The sequence below is a fragment of the Pyrgilauda ruficollis genome, unplaced genomic scaffold (genome assembly GCF_017590135.1).
Source record: "Pyrgilauda ruficollis isolate IOZ18807 unplaced genomic scaffold, ASM1759013v1 scaffold5, whole genome shotgun sequence".
Lineage (NCBI taxonomy): Eukaryota > Metazoa > Chordata > Aves > Passeriformes > Passeridae > Pyrgilauda > Pyrgilauda ruficollis.
The window spans coordinates 15192347-15214139 of record NW_024526599.1 but is presented as its reverse complement, the minus strand read 5'-3'; the positions used below and the strand labels follow the sequence as shown (position 1 = coordinate 15214139).

The following is a 21793-nucleotide window of genomic DNA, read 5'->3' as shown; positions in this document are numbered from 1 at the left end:
TAGTGATTCTGACACTGAAACATTTTACAGCCAGACTGCACTTGAAAAGCAGCCAAAAAGCAAGTCCCTACAGACCTTCCAACAGCTATTTGGCATCAGCTTCACTGAGGAGCTCTATCTCTACACCTCTAGCAAAGACAAACTAACAATAAAAAATACCTTGGAAACAAAACCAAATACCTTGAATTAATAAGAAATCTATAAGCTAAAGGCTACAAGCTACTGCCATAAATAAAAAACGACGAGATGATAGTCACTAATTCCTACACAAGGAAAGAAATCAGAATGATTGTAGGTCAAGTTGCCTACTTTTTATGACTTTTTCTCTATTGACAGAGTATTAATTAAGACTTCCTCTTCACACTTTTATTGAAGTATTAATTAATACTTCCTCTTCATATTTTCCTGAAGTCACCTACAAAAGCTGAGTAAGCTCTTCTGCTATTTAGTTCTCAGAGTACTGTATACATCGAAATACAAATGCAAAGAATACCAGTCTTGGATTCTCAAGCTAAATTCTTAAAGGACTCCTGGTTTAGACACAGATGACTCACTCTGGGATTAACCAGGAAGAGATTCCTCTGGCAAATCTCTTAAAAACAGGTAAATGCAAGAATATATGACATACCCATATTAAAAAACTGTGACTCCACTACCAGACTCACACTTAACTTACTGTAAGCACATGTGGGGATCTGTACCTTGTTGAATCAAGACCACTCAAAGTAATGGAAAACCTCTGTTCATACAGCACTTAAAGCAATACATACAACCTCACACACATGTCTATATGAAACAAGCCCAGCTGAAAATTGCGCTAAGCTTCCAGCAGGGAATACTTAAGCACACAAAATTTCTTCAAGAAGCACTGCAAAGCTTCATGGCCCTATGTTCTTCCATCCCCATGTTGCAGACACATCCTGATCTCCCGAAAGATGGAGATATAATGTTGCTAGACCCCCTAAGAGAATGGATCAAGTACAATTAAAGTCTCCATTTTTCATAAAAACAGAGCAGAACTGACACCTATCTACCTTGCTTCCCTACCACAGTATGTCCAAGATGATCTCATTTCACTAAAAGGCTGGCTGGCCTCCCTTCTCTTTCGGTCTCCCGCTCTTTCCAGACACTCATTTTCATAAAGGAGGATTCCCTACAAGGCTGACATCTGGTCTGAAGATGACTGTTTGAAAAACAAACTTTTTTCTACAACATCTAAGATTGCAGAGCTTTGGAGTTATTTTTCTTCACCCTGTTTTTATCCACTGTTTAGCCCTATGTGACTTTTCCTCTCTGCAGCTTCTCACAAAACTGTAATTTTTCCCTCAAGCTACCTAGGATTTTTCAATCAGTAACACCAGTAAGATTTTTTTTTTATCCAATAGGATAATTGTGATACCAGCAATGATGGCAGTGAAGTTTAGTGTCCTCAAAGCTTTTTCCCTCCCCACTTCAAGGAGAGTGGGTGAATGTGCCCACCAGGGAGAAAATTCCTTCTCCCTTTCATTTATTTTCAATAACCCCTTCTGCTAATAATGTCTACTATGTTGGATACTGTATCTGCTTTAAAATAGTTCTTAACATCCTGGTTTTCACCTGGTTAAACCACCTTGTGAACATGTGACTAACTAGGACATCCCTATAGCCCAGGTGAGTTGCTGCCTTCCCCCAGCTGGACCAGGGCCACTCAGGTGATACCAGGCACCCATAAATATCTGCTCAGGTTCATCCAGCTGTCCACAACTTTCTCCTCCTTTGAGCCATATAAACACTGAGTAAGGCACAGTCCACCAGGACCTCCTTCCTCTACTCTCCTTCCCGGTGCTGTGGCTATTCCACCCTCTGCTTTGAGATCACAAGATTGCCCACATCAGCCTGGACCACCCCACTGGACAGGGACTGCTTGCAAAGCCTTACCAGGAGTAAGGCTTTGCAGACCAAGTGGATGGAAATCTTCCCATGGGTGCTGACCTACTCCTGACTTCAGCAGCCAGAGCATCTCAACAGCACCCTCAGCTTTAGCAATGTGTGCATGTTGCCCTGGGCAGAGACAGTGGAGACAAAGGAGGCCCTTCAGGGAAACCCAAAGAAAACACTCGGCTTTCTCTTAATGCCAGGTATTGTTATTTCATCTGTCAGTGAAAAGGGAACTTGTTTGGGCATAGCCCAAATAGCCATAGCCCATATAGCCCTGCAATATGCACAAGCAGGAGAACAAACAATTCCAGTCTGCCAGACTGGGAGTCAAGGGCATGGTCCAGTTCTACAAACGCTGAAGACTGGCTGAAAGGCTCAGGGGCAGGCTAAGGACTACTGGCACCCAGAAACCACAACATGAATCCTGTGAGTAAAACTCTCCTGAAAGAAAAGCAATTAAAAAAAGAGAAAAAAAAAAAAAAAAAAAAAACCCTCCCAAAAACCCAACTCCCACCCCCAAAACTATAAAAAAGCCCCACCAAACACACAGAAGTTCACTGCAGCATCACATGGAACTTACAGGACTTCAGTCACTTCTTTAGAACTCAAACACAATAAATTAACAGGCAATGATAGACCTTATTTAGTTGAACTCTTTGTAAAGGGACATAAACAGTAAATTGTTTGCCCTGCTACTGGCACAGTAGCAGGACTCTGTAACCTCATGCACCCAAGGATACTGTTAACACAAGGTAAGTAGACATGATATATTTATTAGCCCATTAAGCCTTTTTCCCAATGACCTGGAGAAAGGCTGCTGCATCCAGAAATCTATTTCTTCCATATTCTTTGCATATAGAAAGATATTAATGGATATTATGACCAGAGTGGAAAATATAACTATAATCTGAAGAAGTGAATATTAATTTTTCTTCTTTAGCTAAAAGTTTTGCTAGACTTGTGATAAGGCTTTTTAAAGAACAATAAAAAAATTCCATTTTTAAAAAATACTCATTTTATAGCCCCTCAATAATACCTAAGACTCTGCTGGCAAATCTCAAATACACTGGCAGCACGCAGCTTGTTCTAATGCTAATAATACATTGCAAGTTTTACAGCTCCAGTGTAAACACAGTCCTTGCAGTTTCACTCCTTCCCAGGAGCCTCTGAACACCCAATGACAGAAGACACTGCAGCACTCGCAACTGCAAGGCAGCTGATAAGCAGGAGTTACTGGAGCTGCAGTTACTGCTGAGGATGGACACAGCAATGCAACTGCCCTGCTACCAGTGCAGGGGAACAGAGACACTTGCTCAGCCACAAGACCAGCCCCAGTGCATACCTTTATTCCCCTTCTGCTGGCACCAATCAGCCTGCCTCGTGGCCAGCCCAGTCCCGGAGGCCACTGTGGTTTTAGGCCACGTCATTGTGAAAGCCATTGGGTGACCATCCAAGAGCCCATTCTGCTCTCTCAGTGGGATTCCCCATACTGGGGCCAGCAATGGGTTCTTCAGCACTCTCATCCTCCTCTAAAGACATGCATGAGCCAGCATATGTACCCTCTGAAGCACTAACAGTTACCAAAAATTGCTTTAAAACTAAAGCTTCTGGAATATACCCAAACCAAGCTCTTTGGGTAGAAGCATTTTACACAGTCACAGTATACAGATTCTGTAAAGAGCCAAATTTGGAGTTGTTTCTCAGAGCTTAAGTGAATTGGTTTGCACTTCTAAAAGAGCAATCTTTGGTACACCTGCACCTCTCTTTATCAATTATCTGATGGTGGAATTCAAGGTTAAGCTTAAAGGCTGCTGTGTTTTACTCCAACTTCTGCTATTTTGGTACCCCATCCTGTCCACATGTGCAAGAACAACAACGAAGTCTCGTATTACTTGATTAGAATTCTATCCAGCTCCAGAAAATACACTACAGAAGTCACTACTCTGTGCATTAATTCAGTGCATAGAATACTAACTTGCTTTCATAAGAAAACCAAATATAGCTTAACAAGTGTTGATAGTAATATTACACCATTGCTTTTCTGTTACAGGGGAAAAAAATGCAACTAGAAGAACGCCTATTCAGATTCAGGGTAGTTACTGACCTTTGAATGTATGCTCAAATGCTACTGTGGCTCAGAGCAGGACCCCAATTTAAAAAGGAGGCCTGAAGTCCTGCTCAAATATCAATATGAAAGTACTTTGTTTCATCAAAATATATGTGTTTGTACATTCTTTACACTCAGATACTTCTCATCACGGGTCTCAGGTGAAATCCCAAGTAATGAACAGAGGGATCAAGCACAGCAGACAGAAGAAAGCATGTTTACATATTAGGTGAAGGGATTTTATTTCAAGAATGTAATAGCCTTAAAAATCTTTCCAGAACTGGCCCACCCAGGGAGCAGTTTCAATATCAGAAACCAGAGACTGCAATAACATTCCCAGCAGTCAACATCATTAGAAAATAATCAAAATATTTATGTTTTTGTATTTAAAACAAAGAAGAAAAAGTTTGGAGACAGCTTGAATTTTCAGAACCCTGTTAAATTTCTGTTATTGCAGAAAACTATTAAGAAGTTCCTTCCATCATCACATTTCACAGGCTCAGTGATTTCTGCAGAGGAAATCACCATCTGGTTGCAGTTTTCCTTTTCTCTGAACACTTTAGGCTTTCCTTGACTACTAAATGAAAAGAGAAGCCTGCCTATCATGTTTGCCATAGCCAAAGGAAGGAGTGATGTTGCTTGGGAGGCAGCTTTTGATGCCAGGAGTTTTGGAGGGCACCCCATGCACCTGGGTTGCACCTCTTCTGCTACACTCTCCAAAAGAGTGTCTAAAATGCAGACAAGAATGTGCTAATGCTTTGGTACATCCTGTTGGGGGGCAAGCTGTGATTCTCCTGGCCTGCAGAAAGGAGGAGAGACTTACCATCCAAAATCATGGCCTGAGGAAACAGCACCAGAATTGCTGGGAGAGAGCGCCAACTTTGTTATCATTGCCTTTACAAAAGAGCTGAAACAAAAACCTGCCAGTCAAGCCCAGGGACAGCAGTGTTTTCAGACACAGATGACCCTTCCTAATGCCTTTCTCTGTGCACATTTCTCTAGGCTCGGGGGCTAGAGCACCTCTCTCATAGGGACAGACTGAGAAGACTCTGGGGAGGCCTCCTAGTACCTTTCAGTACCTAAAGGAGGCCTGCAAGGGAGCTGGAGAAGACTTTTCACAGGAGCATGTAGTGATAGGACAAGGGAAATGGCCTTAAACTGAAAGAGAGAAGGTTTAGTATAGATATTAGGACAAAATTCTTTACTGTGAGGGTGGTGATGTGCTGCAAAAGAAGCTGTGGGTGCCCCATCTCTAGAAGTGCTTAAAGCCAGGCTGGATGGAGCTCTGAGCAACCTATTCTACTGCAAGGTTCCCTGGCCACGGCACAGGGGTTGGAATGAGATTATTGTTAAGGTCCCTTCCAACCCAAGCCATTCTATGAATCAAAACTCATTTAAAGGAAAATTTTAAACTGTGGCAAGACACATAGAAGGTCTGTACTTTGTCAACTAAAATCATTCGTTTGATAAGTAGAGTACTGAACAACATGACTCTTATTAGCAAATTACAAAGACAGACAAAAGGGGACACACAACTGAGTTTTCATACCACAAGAAGGTAAAAATGAGTGGGCAGGATGGAGGCGCCTGTGACTAGCAGCTCCATGGTTATCCATTGCGTGGCCCCTGGACACCTCATTCACCTCAGTCTTCTTAAATCCAAAATTGACTATGTAAAAAAGAAGAGTGGGACAGATGGAAAGGTGATTTAGTGACTGGTCTGGTGGCACATGATGCTGGCAGCCCAGGAGCCCACTTAAGTGCTGGGAGTAACACCTGACAAGGGCTTCATTCAGTGCACATCCACTGTGCTGCTCCCTGGCAAAGACAAGGGCCCTTTGAGGAAGGGAATGAGGAGCACTTAATTAAAGACCAGACCCTCATGCACAAACAAAGAGATGGAGAGAGTGAGAGATCTCTTGCTTTGTCAAAGCCCCATGGCCAAGGGCTGCTCTGGCCACCACGGCTCCCTTACAGCATTGCTTTTCACACAGAGCATGCACTTAACTTGCAAGGCTGGGTGACTTATCTGCCACCGGAAAAGATGCTTTGCTATACAAAGCTGCTCTTTGTGGGGAGGAAGGAGGTGGGGAGACAGTACTAGCTGGCTATTAACCTTATAAACCCTTCCCTTGAGTTGCACAATGAAGAGCACAGATCTGTGTATTTGACTTTGATTGTTCAAGAGAAGCTGCTTTGAGTGAAAAAATGAAATTACATAGGCCATATTTTTCCTTCCCTTGTGTTATTTTTACTTTCACAGTACATTTTTTGATGACTAGCACTAGCCTCGCAGGCCATCCACAGCTTTCTTTAAAGAGCAGAAAGCAATTCTGACTCTAAGACTCCATTCCCACAACACAAGCACAAACCACATACTGAGAAATCAGGCACTTTATATGCAGTCCATACTCATTTAGCTCTTGTCTCTGTCTCCCCAGCCTCTGAAAGCTGCTTTTACAAATTACATTAAAGGCCCAACCTAACACTTGTGAGGAGTGAAGTTCTTTACTCAGAGTTGGGAGTAAATTCATAAGCACTTCAGCCTGGCCAAAAGCTTAAGTTTACCCTTTATTTTCAGGCTGCAATAACCACCTTACAGATATAAAAAGTGCTTAGTGAATCTCTAACTGGCTCTAGGTTGGAGTGGTAGAGAAGAAGAAGAAAATTTGTAGTTTAAATCCACTGAATTTCCCATGGTAGGAATACAATCCCATGTCAGGCATACAAAAGGTGTAGTTGAGTGTGTGTGGTAAAGTCATTGGAGGTTTTATTACTATGAAACCTAATGCTCCCTCACTGAGAAGAAATTTTCATTATATGAAAGAGATAATTTGGAGGGGAAAAATGAATTCATGATTTATAAATGTCTGTAGATGAATAACAGTTAATGTCCAACAGTCTACACTTCACCATAATCATCCACTAATGACTGCAAAACTTATTGTGAAAATTACCGAACCTAAACTGGTGGGGTGTTAATTTAATTTTTTGGTGGCATGAGAGGATATAGCAGGGAGAAAAAAGAATGGGAGCACTTAGCTCCAACTCCCAGCGTGGCAAAAAAAGTTTTCCCCCTACGCTTGGCCAAGCAGGAACAATGCACAACAGCCCAGCCCTGCCGACTTTGCTGAATTATAACTCCAGCTAGTTAGTTTAATTATTGCACATACATTTCTTAAAAACTCCATCTGAACATCAGCTTCTAATTGGAGAAATTGCTCTGGGCATGGCCAAAGGGTTATTATAAAGTTTGGTCACTTCTTTTCAAGCAATCTTTACAGAAGGGCATGGCCCTTCTGCGAAGCATATGAAAACCTGTCAAAGATGCCCATTGTCCATGACACAGAAATCAACAGCAAGAGATACAGAAGGAAGTCTCATCTGGGAACACAAAAGGCGATGAAGACATGAAAATGAGGTGGAACATCCTGCTACACTGACAGCACTTAGCACAGAAGAGCTGAAAGGTTAAAAAAAAAAAAAAATCAATTCTCAGGATGACAAATATTTGTGAGTGCAAACAGAAGGTGTGTCAAAAAAAAAAGAAATCTTATTAAAATACTAACGCTCATTAAAGACTTAAGTTGCAGAAGTCTTGCAAAGTTACAAGAGAGCTTCCGAAGACAATGAATTTCATCACTGGACCTATAGATTTGCATAAGGCTTCCTTGACCCCCTAAATCAGCATATTAAGTAAGCGCTGGTTTGGGGATTCTGTTTATTCAAAGACTACTTGTGTTTCCCAAGTTTCCCATCTGCCAACTTAAAAACCTCGATACATCCAACAATTTCCTAATATCCAAATAACTTTGATCACTGCAAAACTGGTAACTGAGCAAGCTTTTATGGCGTAACCATTTAGCTCAAGAAAACTGCCAGAGGAGTAAGTTTAAAAGTCACACATGAATCATTTCATCCGCCGTACCCTCCAGCCCTAAGATGTCAGTGCTATAAGCAAATTTCTCATGTGCTTCATATTCCTGCTGTATTTAATTCTCAGGTCTAATTTTATAATGCAAATCTTCAGAGACTGGAATCTCATGTGGATTTTAATCCATTCACTTCGTGGCTCAGGTACGCCTGCACTGAGCACAATAGGACTGTCCAGTCCCTGATAACTACATGCATACTTTCATGAACTTTTCATTATCAAGCCAGGATGACTTAAAGGTGGGAAGACTATTCAGCAGTGAGTCTCTCCTGGTTTACATTTTACAATTCCAGCAGCAGAAAACATGCTATCCACACTAGAGATTTAGCATTCCCTCAACCTTACCAGCTATATTTTCCTCCAGTTATTATCTCCACAGCCACCACAACCCACCAGAGCCAAGGCACCGAACCACAATGAAAAAAAAACACCAGCAACATCAGCAGAGGTTTGAAAGTTGCAGTTCTGATTTCTGGGTCATGTTAGCACTTAACATAATACAGGGGAAGTATTGCTCAAGGCTCTCTACAACCTGTGCATGGAGGTTGTGCAGCTGAGTCTCGTTCTGCACCTTGTCCCATGCTAGAGAGCATCAGGAGGTTGGGATGCTGCCCCCACACCCACCCTGGGGCAGCCGGTCATCCAGCTACTCCATCCCAGCTGGACTCCAGGGGCAGGTGAGGCAGAAATCTCAGCCAGCTGAGAAATGAGACAAGAACCAACCCAACAACTTATCACAGCATTGTCCAGGTACTCCAGTGGCCCTGGGGTGCAGAGAAAGACCCTCTGGTCAGTTCCCCCATGCACACCCCCCATTGCCCAGGCATGGCAATCCCTACTCCCACCACAGCATGGGGACTACCAGCTGGACCCAGAGCAAGAGAAAACAACAATGTCATCTTCATCAAAAACACTGTGCCACTTTTCCCCCTTGACCCTACCAGTTATTTATTAACAGGAGTAAAATATTACTATTCTGTAACTCCCAGCAGGCAGGTTTTCCTATCAGCCTAAGATACCAACCACATTTTTTAAAGCTGAAAAGCATTGGAACTTTTTCTATGTGTTGTTTGCTGCTTTAATGAAACAAAGTAGATAATAAAGTGTGAGAGAGTCCTTCAATAAGTCACAGCCACTTACACATTAGCTACCTAATTATGCTGAAAATACAATTACATGCATTTAAGCAGATGCTTATGCCCACAGGCCAAACCCATTATTTTGACAATTCTTTAACTTTATAGTAAGTGCAAGTTGAATCTACTTAGATACAAGACCTGAATTATCAGTCTGGGAGTGGAAAAAAAAAACAGTGGAAAAAAAAAAAGTCAATCAGTTCCTTCCATGATATTTAGCACAGCTAAGGCACTACACAATAGGCAAGACTCCAACAGGTCCCTGCTCTTCTTTCATAGCCTTTAATCAAATGCTGAGAGGCATTTGATATTTTTAAAGCCAAATGAAAAACTCTGGCTCCAGTCTTTTGCAAATTTGTGGCATAGATAACCCTCCAAAGGAATGTATATTATTTGCACACCAGTGAGCTTACTTATTAACGTGAACTTCTAGCAAAAGTTTTGTTTCCGTATTTTAAGATAGGCCACAAAGATCTGTTTACATTCCTCAGGTGGCTTTAGTAAAGTCAAGGTCAGAATGCACCTTTCCACAGCCCTCCTGGGCAGCAGGCTGAGGAATGTCACCCAGTCAGCAAGGTCCAGGAACACCCCAAAAACCAAACACTGACCCTGATACTCCATCAGGTGACAGGGCCAATTCAAAAGCTCTTCATCCTCCATCAAACTGCAGCCAAAAATCCCAGATGAGCTAGGCTGAGCAGCGAGCACTAACCACTACCCAACTTCTTCCCTTCTCCAGATACTGGTGGACCACACAAAAATTTTCTATCACCAGAACAGGATTAACCACCTGCTCTGCAACACTGTCTCGTCATCCGAGGTTCAAAGGAAAATTTGCTATTATGAGGAAAAAAGGTCCATCAGTTCATTTTTAACAGGGCAACCTGTCTTGACCTTCCCTCTCAACACAGAAAACATGGTAATATTCAAGTAAGTCTGATGGGGAAATAGTGAGTGACAGACAAGTGTCTGACAACTCTGCAAGAGACAAGACTGCTAATAACTAGAAATTATTAATGAGTCAGCATTGCTTGTTCAAAAGGACAAAGGCAGCTAAAAACATTCAAAAACCAGATTAAAACAGGAAACTGGGAAACCTCGAATATTTATGTTCCATTTGTTTCAGGAACCTTACTCAGCTATTTTTTTTTTTTTTAAGAAATGCATGGAAGCATCCTGTTTTAAGGGTCTGAAACTCCCAGCACAGAGAGAGCATGTCTAGCTTTGTGACCTGCTCATGGTGCCTGCTGCATAGGACACAGATAATATAAATTGTACACAAGGAAAATACAGTTTGCCTCACCATCACTGAAGCAGCCACAGCAAGTAATTAAGCCAGCAATAAACCAAATTCTCACCATTTTCCTTCTCTCTACAAGAGAAGCTGCATGTTTCAAGCTGTGATGAATGTTGAGCTGCACTAAATCTTAAGAAAAACTTCTCTGTTGTTCTTCACAACTCTCCTATATACCCACCAAATAGCCACAGCTTTGTATCTTAGGGTTTGGGGATAATGGTGGAGGGGTTGGGTTGTTTTTTTGGACATGTTTGCTGGGGTTTTTTTTTCATGTCAAAATAAGTGCTGAAACATTTTTGCTCTCCATGCTAGGATTTTTTCGTTTCCCAGAGAAAATTCAGGATGAGGTGTGCTTTGTCCTAGGCCACTGCTCACTGATGGGATTCCCTTAGGGAATCACACTGTAACTTGAAACTTCAGCCCACCACGGCATAACAGACTTGTCGTTTATAGCCTCAAAAGCCACCTGCCTTGCACCACAAAAAAACAGGTTACTCATCTCCTACTACTGCTTCTCGCTGGGAAAGACACCTTCACAGCAACGCTGGGATACAAGTTTGATATAGCACATAGAGCCGAGTATAAAGTAAAAATATTATTTCAACACACCTGGAAATATTAAACAAAACTTTTGACTCCCGAGCCAAGCAGCCCCGGGAGCACGCTGCGGGCGGAGCCGGCCCATAGGAGGCCAGCGGGCATTTCATCCTGCAGGGGGTATATTCCAGCTCTCCCAGTTTATGTTTTTACCCTCGCCCGCTGAAGGGAGCGGGGGAACGCGCCTCTCACCGTACAGCCGTGGCCGGCAGCTCTCCCGCAGAACACCGCACAGCCGCATCCCCGTGGCTGCCACCGCTCCCACCGCGGCTCACCCCCTTCCGCACAGCCACTTTTGGGAGCTAAAACCCCGCGGCGGGGAGGGCTCCCCGTTCCTCCCCCGCTCCCTGGCCCCGCCGGGCACCTGCGGCGGGTGTCCCGGGCGCTGGGCCCGGCCCGGCGGCACCTACCCAGGCACTTGATGTGGAAGCCGCTGGGGGGCTTGAGGGAGCGGCGCGCCCAGCCCTGCCGCAGCACCTCCAGGTGCTCCTCCTTGCCCTGCACCAGCAGCACCTGCTCGTCGATCCAGCCCAGGAAGAAGGTCTCGGCCACCGCCGCCGTGGCCCGCCGGTCCCAGAAGTGCTGCATGTTCTCCCGCTTGAAGTCCGCGAAGATCTCGTAGCCGATGCGGTGGCGGCCCAGCTCCGCCGCCGGCCCCGCACGGGCACCGGCACCGTCGGTCCCCGGCCGCCCCCCGGCCGCGGCGTCCAGGACGATGGCCAGGGAGTGCGGGGCGATCTGCAGGCACTTCTCCACCCTGCGCGGCATGGCCGCTCACCGCCCGCCGCCGGGCTCGGGCACAGACATACCGCCCCGCGGCCGCGCTGCCTGCCCGGCCGGCTGTCCGCGCTCCGCCCCGGCCCGGCCCGGCCCGGTCGGCCCCGCAGCGGCTGGCGGCCGCTGTCTCCCGGCCGGGAAGTCCGCACGCCCTGGAACCCACGGCTCCCCGCCTCACGCTTCCCTGTCCCAGCACGGGAGCACCGTCTCTAGAAAGGAAACGAGCCCGGTCACTGTCCCGGCCGGTAGTTTAGGCTTCCCGGCACCATCCCCCCGCTCCCCATCTTCGGGACACCCTCACCCTTCCCTTCCACGAGTGAAGCATTCTCCAGCCACAGCCAGATTATTCCAGCAAGTCTTATAATTCCTTATGGATTTATTTCTTCCAGTGGCTACTCGTCTGTAAGTAACATACACAGTGAGCAGCACGGACCCTGCCGTGTCCAAACGCCTCTCTTCATTCGGTGTAGTCCTGACTCACTTTGTGTCTTTGTGGTACTGAAATATGGAGTAAGTGTAAGGCTCATTCCCAGCTTCTGTAGCTTTTTTTTGCAGAAATTTAAAATTTTGCATCCTCTGCGTCCTGGATCACCAGCTGCCTGTGAGGCTCAAGGGAGAGCTCAGCAAAACTGAGCAAGGTGCAAGCAGAACTGGAGGGGTCCTTGCTGGCAGTGCCAGGCTGGCAGCAGGGTTGTGCATCAAGGTGGTAGTGGCTGCTGAGCTGCAGATGCAGGCAGCAAGGTGCTTGTGAGACTTGTGAGAGGGCAGATTTAGGAATTTCACTCCTATCTTCTACAGGAACCCTCAAACCCACAGCAAAATTGAGTCTCAATTCTGAAAAGATTCTTGAGTTTCTGAATGGTCTGTAGCTTTTGTGCACCTTGGTGGTTTGTGAGCTGTGGGTGGCCTCAGCAGCAACTTTCACCTTGCCCCAGGGCGCCGTGGCACTTGGGTCAGGGGCATCGAAGCATGAGTATGCACCAGAAAAACAAATGACACAAAGAAGAAATCTACTGTAGAGAAGCGGGGGCAAGAGTGGAGGCAGAAGAGAGGTGAGTGAGAGGAGGGAGCAGGCAGCAGCTGCTCTGCCGGGCAGCAGTATGAGAGCTGCTACAGCCACAACACTCCATGCTGTGCACAAATGAAAATATTTAACCTGTTGCTTCTGAGTTCGCTCACATCAACATCCCTTGACATATTTGGCCCCCTTAAACCATCGCCCCTTTCGTTGTAATCTCATTCAAATCCTCTGCCACTTGCCAGCTGGCTTCATCCAATTCCTTCTCAGGGTTTCATTCAGTGCTGTCACTGTACTGTGGAAGGTCAAATTTACCAGTATCCTAGAGTTTTACAAGGAAACAAGTTGTATGAAACCCATATTTCAAAAGGGGAATTCAGAGGTTAAATAAATTGTCCAGAAACACTGTGAGTCATTTTGAGCCAGGAGCAGAGGGTATTAATACTCAGTTTGCAAGTCTCTGTCCCTTCTCAAGTCTCCAGCACAGCAAGATCTCAAGAGGCCCCTCACCACAGCCAGGAATAGTTTTAATGTTTTAATGTTGCTGCTGTCAGGATTTCAAAGGAGATCTTTTATTAAGCTTTGCAAAAGGACCCCTGGCACCCTCAATGTCCTCCAAAATGCTTCCCAAAGTTCAACTGAACCACTGGTTATCTGTTGAAAGACCTAGTCTTAGTGTGTTGAAACTACTGTCATGATCTTGTCATATTCATGTTATTCTTACCTTGTGCCTTTCTCCTCTGCATTATATCAGCCTTTTATCTTGCCCATCATACTTGCATTTCAGTTCTCTGGGCAGGGCTCACCTTTGTGTAGCTTTTATGTGGAGCACGTCACATTGACATCTCAGCTGCTGAGCAGAGTCACCAGGTAACGTCAGGGCTCAGATGAGTTTTCATTTTTATTCCAACCTGCAGAACAAAGGAGGCAAATGAAGCCCTTTAACTGTGTTTAGGCTTTTGCACCAGATACATTCTGAATGCTTAGATGTGGAGCCCCACACTTTCCTACAGCCAGCAGATTCCAAGTGCTAGCCAAATCCGTGATCCCTCTGCTGCCTCTGACATATACGCATGTTCAGTGTGGCGTGCCCATCAGCCATTGGCCATGGCATCAGTGTAGCTCTCTCCATTAGCTGAGCTCCTTTTCCCTTCAACACTGACTTCTGAAGCAGTTGGTGTGGTGAAACATGCCACACAATCATTTTCCTTCTCCTTGCACTAGTGTTTGTGGGCTGTCACCTCCTGTGAAGGCTAGTCCCCAGCCTGCTAGTCATCTCCCACCCTGCTTTCAACACCTATTCCTTCATGCCACTTCAGGCCTCTGTGCTCACAGGCTGGACCTCCCTCCTCCCTCCTTCCCTCCCTCCCTTCCACCCTCCCTCTCCTTTTCAGCATGCTGCCCCTCTCTGCTGTTTGCGCACATGTAGTGTCACACACGAGTGTGATGACAAGGCAATGAAAGAGGGCATGCAGTAATTTGTCCAACACTTGTCAGATGAAGCTGTGGCACAAACCAAAATACACTGTGTGCTGGGGGTTAGGTACTGTCCCCGCAGAAGCCAGTGCCAGGATTGCCTAGGCAAGATCTTGAGGGCCTGGTTAAGAAACGCCCAGGGCCAGGGGATAGGCTGTGGACAACAAATATGTCACTGAGTAAACAGTCCTTCATTCATTACTTCCCTTTTCTTCCCACCTCCTTATCTCCAAATATTTTTTATCCTCAGAATTTGGGGTGTTTGGTTTATTTTTGTTTATTTACATTTTTTGCTTGTGGGTTTGGTGTTGAATAGCATCTCTTCCCTTTTTATTCACTCACTTCAAGGGACTTGTTCCAAGATAGCAACATCTATAGCCAGACTAAAGCCCATCTGGTATTTCCCAGTAGAAATATAAGAGAGAAGACAGCCTACAATCTTCTTATGGCCAAATTATGAAAGCAGGTGAAGTGGAACTCCTAAGTGCCTCTGAAGTGTTTGGAAAGGCAGAAGTTTATGTTGCTAGCAGGACAAAACCCCTGAAGATTTAGACATGTCTCTTTGAAATGTGTCAGTGGTGCAGGAGCTCTGCAGCAAATGGCATTGTCTGTTCTGGGTGGGAGCAGAAAGCCAAACAAACCTGACAGAGCTGTGTTCTCTGACTGTCTGTACTGATCCATAGCTCAGGAGTGGCATATCTGTCTGCTGCAAACACTGCCTCATTAAAAACTTCCTGGCAAAAAGGTATTCCCCCAGAATTCATCCAAGGCCACAGAATGGAAAAGCCAGGCTGAGGTGGAATACATAGTTATTGTGCATCCCTGAACTGTACATAACAAGGTAAGTTACAGAATTTCATAGCCTTCGCAGTATGTCAGCAAGTGATCTGCTTCAGATGCAGTACTCAGGCAGTACAACAGCAAGTGCCTTCCAGAAAAATATTTTTTAAATCTCTCTAGTCATTTTATACAAGTAGAAATTATACCTTCCCTCCCACTGTCCATCCAGTGTTGCCACCTGTCAAGACAGTCCTGGATACTCCCCAGCCCAGTCATCTCACTCCCGGGAAGAAGCTTCTCTTATCATTGTGTGGGTCTTCAGGTGGTTGAAACGTGTTTGGCACAAAACTGCCAGCTACAGGATGGTCTTTTAAGATATTTCTGACAGGATATTTTTTTGAACACACCTGCATGTATTCCCATGTGGAAGACTGACTGAAGCTTGAGACTCGCACTGGTGGTGCAGTCGCACAGCTCCGTGCAACTGCTGTTGTCAGAAATGGCATTGACTGCAGACCTAATGAGAGCAGAGCATGCAGATGTCAATAATAAATTTTGAGAAGTGTCCTGCCCTTCTCCTGCCCCATTTGAGATGCACGTGAGCCTGGTTAGACTTTCCTGGACATGGAGTCAATGTGAACTGGGTCTGGCTGTGCTGCTGCAGCTGTGCAGGAGAAGGGCCAGCAGCAGGTCTGCTGGTAACACATGGGCTGGATGCTGCTCTTCTTGTCATACTGTGAGAAAAACCAGGAGAAATCTTAGAAGAGTAAATGCTCTAAAACAGCAGATCATGAACAGTGGTGGGGACTTGCGCCTAAGGAAAGCAAAATCGTGGAAGGGGCATACTGGTAGTTGCTCCTTAAAACTCTTCCCAGAAATGTGGCATCCTTTTTAGGTGACTGTAGCTCTACATTCACCTGTCATCACTTGATGACACTTATTTGCCACCAAGAATTTCTAAAACAATACCATGTTTAGCTTCACCCTTTTGTTTTGGTAACCAGCTTTTGCAATACAGGGATAATAATACTTCTCACATTTGTGAAGTCCCTTGAGTCCCTGGCTATTAAAAATCAGGAATGGCTGTTTCACTGTCTCTGCTCTGTTAGGGGCCAAGTACTTCTGTGCTCAGCCCTGTCCTGCCATCCTCCATCAGAAAGCCCTGCTCAGGAATCCTTGCTCAGTATTCCCAGTGAAGTCAATGGGAGTTTCCTGGTGAAGAGTGATGAGCTGGGTCCAAACTAAACACCCAACTAATAAACAGAGCAGGAAATAGCTGACTGCGTCATTTTTAAGCTCTGTGCTTTTACCTGACTCAGACACGCTGGCATCAAGAAGGATCCTGGGGGCAGGATGCGACCCAAGGGAGGAGAGGAGATTCCAGGTTATGGGCAGGCGTGTCTATCTCCTTCTTCAGGAAAGTCTTTGGCAACAGTGTTAAACCTTTGCAGCTAGGTGAGTGCTGCTTGCACAGGTGAGCTGGTAGGTAGGCTATTATCTATTGTCTGCTTAACAATAGCCTACACATACTGGGGAAGCTACAACTTACTAGGAGGAAAATCACTTCCTAGCAGACGCTGAAAACAAATTCCCACTTTACTCACAATACAGAGCACAGGTTTCTCACATAGAAACTCAGGTGCCTATGTTTAGACATGTAAATAATACAGCACTAAAACACCTGGATTGGAAAGCCCTTTAATTTTATTTATGTATGAATTTGCAAAGAGGGAAACAAGACTTGCAGATGTTTTTGAAGCAAAAAAAAAAAAAAAAAAAAAAACAGCAGTCTGGGTTAAAGGGGCCAGAATAGATTTTCTGCACAGGAAATTCTTGACTCTAAAATAATAGAGGCAAGAGAAGGGTTTGTTTATATCTTGACTTTCTAAATTTTTTTCTAGAGATGTTTTTAATATATCTTCCAACCTATATTTGTCTCTTACCTGCTAGTATTGGTAACTGCTTTTGACCAGAGTAGTCAGACACTAAGGTGGGGGCTTAGGTGATGTGTTTGACCAAGGCAGAATTTATTTCAAACTCTGCAATTGTACTCTCCTGAAGCCATGAAGGACTCAATACTTGGAGGAAACGTACAATTTTAATTATGGAAATGGCACACCAGTTTGCCTTCAAAAATATGTGCTTGTCATGTTGCCTTGGAAGAACTACTGAAACATTGAGGCAGCTCAGGCACTGACATGCAAAAAGAACTAGGGTTTGTTTTTATGATTCCCCTACCAGTAATAGAAAGAGCTTGTGAATGAAATGGCCATTAATTTTCATGAGTGCTTTGGAAGAAAGAACAATAAAATCTATTTCTCCACCATTTTTCATATTTCCTTTTACAGCTTGTGGCTTGAGCCAGCCTAGCAAAGGCATGTGGTTGATCCCTGGCAGATCTCGTATTGCCAAATTAATGACACCAAAGTCAGACCAAGGAGATCAGAAGTTCTTCCCCAGCCTTGGCATTTTAATCTGGAATTTCTCTGCTTTGAATAGAATGCTTTCCTCCTACAGTTCCTTCCCATGTAGTACAAGGCAAGTCCTGTAGGTGCTGGGGGTAGTGCAAAATTGCAGGAAACAAAATTCCAGTGAGATACCTATACCCTAAGAGTATGCAAATGTAAATGGCATACATAGGCAAAGTGAGATAAAGGGAAATCCTTGTTCATGTAACATGCACAGCCAAGAGCTCCAACACATACTGGCTCAGTTTTCCTGTAGGAAGCCCATGAGACTGTGGGCCAAAATGAGAGAATGATGACCTGTGACTCCACACTTTCATTTGGGAAGTATATTTTGTGCATAAGCAAGAAAGCAAGGTAGGCAGAGCTGACCACTTCTAAGTGAACAATTAAATAAACTCTTCTACCTTCCAGAAGAATTTAATAATGGGCTGCTGTTACAATGCTCACCTGGAGTAAAAATGAAATTTAAAACATGATTCTGCACCACAAGGCACCCTGCAGGCAGGCTGATCAGCACATAGGGTGAGAGGACCAGAGCTGGGCATGGCTTTGTAAGCAGCCTTTGCTCTGCCCTGGTGGCAGAGCTGTGGGTGACAAGTAGACATTGGTCTGAGCTGAACAGCTCTGATGTGAGCTTGAAAAGGGTTGGAATATCACATCTCTAACTCAAACTGCAGCTATAAAGAACTGCATTGTTGGGAACCATGCAGTCCATCCCTCAGGCAGAGCTGAGGGACTTTCATTGGTGCCCACTGGCATGGGGGGAGCTGGTACAAGGTGCTTGAAGGACAAGTTGGTGCATGTTGGCTTCTCTGAGAATCCTGTGGTGGCACAAACATGGGGAGGCTTTCCCAGATCACAGGGTGGGAAAGCTCTATGATCATTTGTCTTGCCAATTTTTGAATGGCAGCATCTCCTTTCTGACTGGGCAAAGGGAAAGCGACCGGTGTTGCTGGTTTCAGGTAAAAGCTCCTTGAGATTTTACCCTGCTCTTCAGACAGACAGGCAGACAACCATACTGATACGCAGCACAGGGATACAATATATCAAGATACAAGGAGGCTCTACCTGTGCCACTGCATTCTTGCTCTTCCTGATGGGAAGCACAGGCCGAATGATGGGCTTGTTCTCTGTACCCAGCCTGTGACATCTTCCCACTTCCCGTGTACTGATCCAGCAACGGTGACCAAGTTCAGAAAATGTGACCCAGCCTTACAGCCTCCCTCTGGGCCTCCCCAAACCAAGGGCTTGTCTTTCCCACCCACAGAGCTTTGCAGGAAGAGGATTTCTACAATCAGGCATAGGAAAATGCCTGTGGGAAGCGGAACTAACCCCTATCACAGTACCTATTGAAGGTAGGGAAAGGCTGGAGGAAGCAAAAAATGTTGGATAACATGCACACCACGGGTTTTGATTCTCTGCTCTTCTTGCTGCTTCTCCAGCCACTACCAACCCACCAGTGTGCTTTTAACTCAACTATGCCTTTTCTTGATCAAAATTCAATTTTTGGTGTTTCCTCACTTGATACCGATGCCTCTGGGAAGGGACAAAGTATCCCTGAGAAATAAATTGCCATCATGGCTTTTTTTTTCCTCCTCTTTTTCCTTTACAGAAATTTCTTATTCCATTTGCTCTGTTCAACAACCTCAATTCTCTTTTCACTTCAGGCATTAAGCTGCTTTCTGTTGATGAGCTAGTTCAGTCAAGGCCATGCTTGGTTTACAAATATGAGAGTAACAGGCACCTTGCAGCTGCCTCCAATAAACGACTATTACTTTTAAAAACAGACCAGTACCTGTTACACTGTGCTGTGAAACGTACCCTTTTGCTCTTTTAACTGGTGAAGGGTGGCGGAATAGCCCAGCAAATGCTCATGTGCACAGAGAGGGAGGTAACAGATCCCTTCTCCAACAGGACCTGCCACAGCTCTTCCAGCATTGGTTTTGTGCCTGTCGGGTGAGTGCCAAGAACTGGCACACATTCAGGTTACGGTGTCAGCCATCAGCTAGCTTCTTCACTCCTCCATAATTTTCATTTCACTCAGAGCAAAGGGACAAATGTGAATGCTGATGGGCTAGATGCTCACCTTCAGGTCCCCTTCGGCAACAAGGAACTGGTGAAAGGGATGGTGGGGTGGATGTAAGAGAATTTATTCCTGGTTTAATAGCCCTTCATTATAGCTAAGCCTTTTGCATAAACAGCAATTTCGCTCCCATCTCCTGAACATTGCTCCCTTGCATTAGGCCTTCTATAATGGCTGTAATTACAGTTGCAAGCTCTGCTTTTATTTTATGGGAGGTGAGGTAAACCTGCCCAGTGTCCCAAGTGTTGATCCTCAAGTACAGCCGTGTCTGTGAGGCAGTGTCTCCATGCAGCAGGATCTAATAATGGGTGAGTCATAGCAAAGACCTGCCAGTTTCCTCAATAGCCCTGCCTGCTCTCAGGACTGATCTCTCTTGCAGGTAATTTCAAGCAGTCGCTGTGCTACTCTCCTGCCTCTTCTCTTTGCCTTGGCTTGCCAAGATTAGACAGTTTAACCAATGACCCCTGTTGTCATCAATCTCAATATTGAGTGCACCAAGATAATACAGGCACTTCTCTGTGAAGACAGGCATTTATGAACTATTTGTGAAACCATTTTAGCTAAAGAAGACAGACAGCTCTATTTTGTGCCTAATATTGTCTGACAGCTGTGGACACACCCTGGGATGACTTTCTTGTCATCCTGACTAGAAGGTCAAGAGTCTACATTTGACAGAGAATTGCCTTTGGCACTCCAACAAAAAATGAAAACACAGCAGCATCCAGAAAAAAAAAAAAAACCAACAAATCCCTTTGTAAACCAGATGTGCCAGATTTAACATTTCCCAGAGCTTAATTCCTTTTAAATTTCGTAGCTCCTCTTTGAAGATTATCCATGGACCCAACACCAGGCTAAACCAGAAAGTTTAGCATTTGTTCTTATATTAACCATTATCAGCTTACTGTTTTAAACATCCCAGGGATGGTGGGCAATGTCTTTCTTCTCCCCTCCCTCCATTTTCGTGCTTTGCCTAGAGACCTCTATGCAATACCACCATGCATTTCCCTGCCATTCCCAGAATGCAGTTGAGATCCACTGTGGAAGAAGAGAGCAGGGGCTGATCTCAATCACTGCAGCAGTGCTGTGGGTCTGGGGAGAGATCTCAGTCCCACCAGGATAAGAAGGTTGAGTTCAGAAAGGAAAGTTCACCAAAAGCTCAAGAGCTCTATAGTGGGACCATAAGACATATCAGGTAAGCTCTCCTGGGTTTTTTCTTTGGCAATGCATATTTCAGCAACTAAATCTGAGTCCACTCCATTGGTAAATGTCAGACCCAGGAGAAAATACAGTTTCCTGCTAAGGTAAAAAAGATGATGCCTATAAATGAATTTTGTCTTTGTTTTGAAATGAGGTTCCCTGCTTGTATAAAATGGACACATTACTGCTTCCTATTTGTGCAGAAGAGAGTTACATGTTAGTAGCCAAGAATCAGATCATTTTTTTGCAAGGAAGAGATGGGAATGAGTAGTTTTTATCATGGGTTTTATGGGAAAAGCTTTGCCAGGGTATGCCTTAAATTTAGAAAAAAAACCTCCTTAGTTTTCCTTCTCTTTGCCATAGGAAATGCTGCAAGTTACAGACCCCAACAGCCACCTTTTGTACTAGCTGCTTCCACACACTGAAAGGGCACATTCAGAGATGCTGCAGCAACCAGCTGTGGTCAACCCATACTTGACTTTTTGACCCCTTTTGAGGCCAACCTACTGCTGCTTTCAAAGGCTGGATGGTTTCCAGGAGGATCACACCAACCCAGGCAATGGAAGGGAGGAAGGAGAGAGGAAATCTTAGGGTTTCCTTGCTTCCTTTCTAGCTTACACTAACTCATTGTACAAAACACTTGAGGCAGTGTACCTGAAGCCTCCTGTGGAGAGCAGAGCTGGAGGTAACCCTGCTCTGACTGGCTGGTGGCTGTGGCAGTCCTGCTTCAGCAGGTGCCACTGGATGGTGCTGCACAGAGGGGAGCAGGAACAGTTGGATTTGCTGCTAATCTGAGCCTCAGCAACTTTTCTTTTCAAACTTGATCTTTTTGACATGCAGAGCAATGTGCATGAAGTCTGTGGCCATCTGTGGGGCTCAGGCAGAGAGCATTGTGTCTTGCCCTTCATCCTCAGCTGTGGGTAGCCTTGGGAGAAACCTGAAAGCACAAAAGGGTACAGATGACAGCAGAACATCATCGGGACACCCGGCAGGAACTGAAAACCAA

General features: G+C 44.9%; 1 protein-coding gene across 1 annotated transcript in view; it reads right to left on the bottom strand.

Annotated features, from left to right (window-relative positions):
- STOX2 (storkhead box 2) overlaps window positions 1-11798 on the bottom strand; it is a 138754-nt gene extending 126956 nt beyond the window's left edge. Inside the window, exon 1 of the mRNA XM_041480014.1 lies at window positions 11399-11798. Within this exon, the coding sequence (XP_041335948.1) occupies window positions 11399-11756 (358 nt within the window). The 5' untranslated portion in view covers window positions 11757-11798. The remainder of the gene's footprint in view (window positions 1-11398) is intronic.
- Between the last annotated feature and the right edge of the window lie 9995 nt (window positions 11799-21793).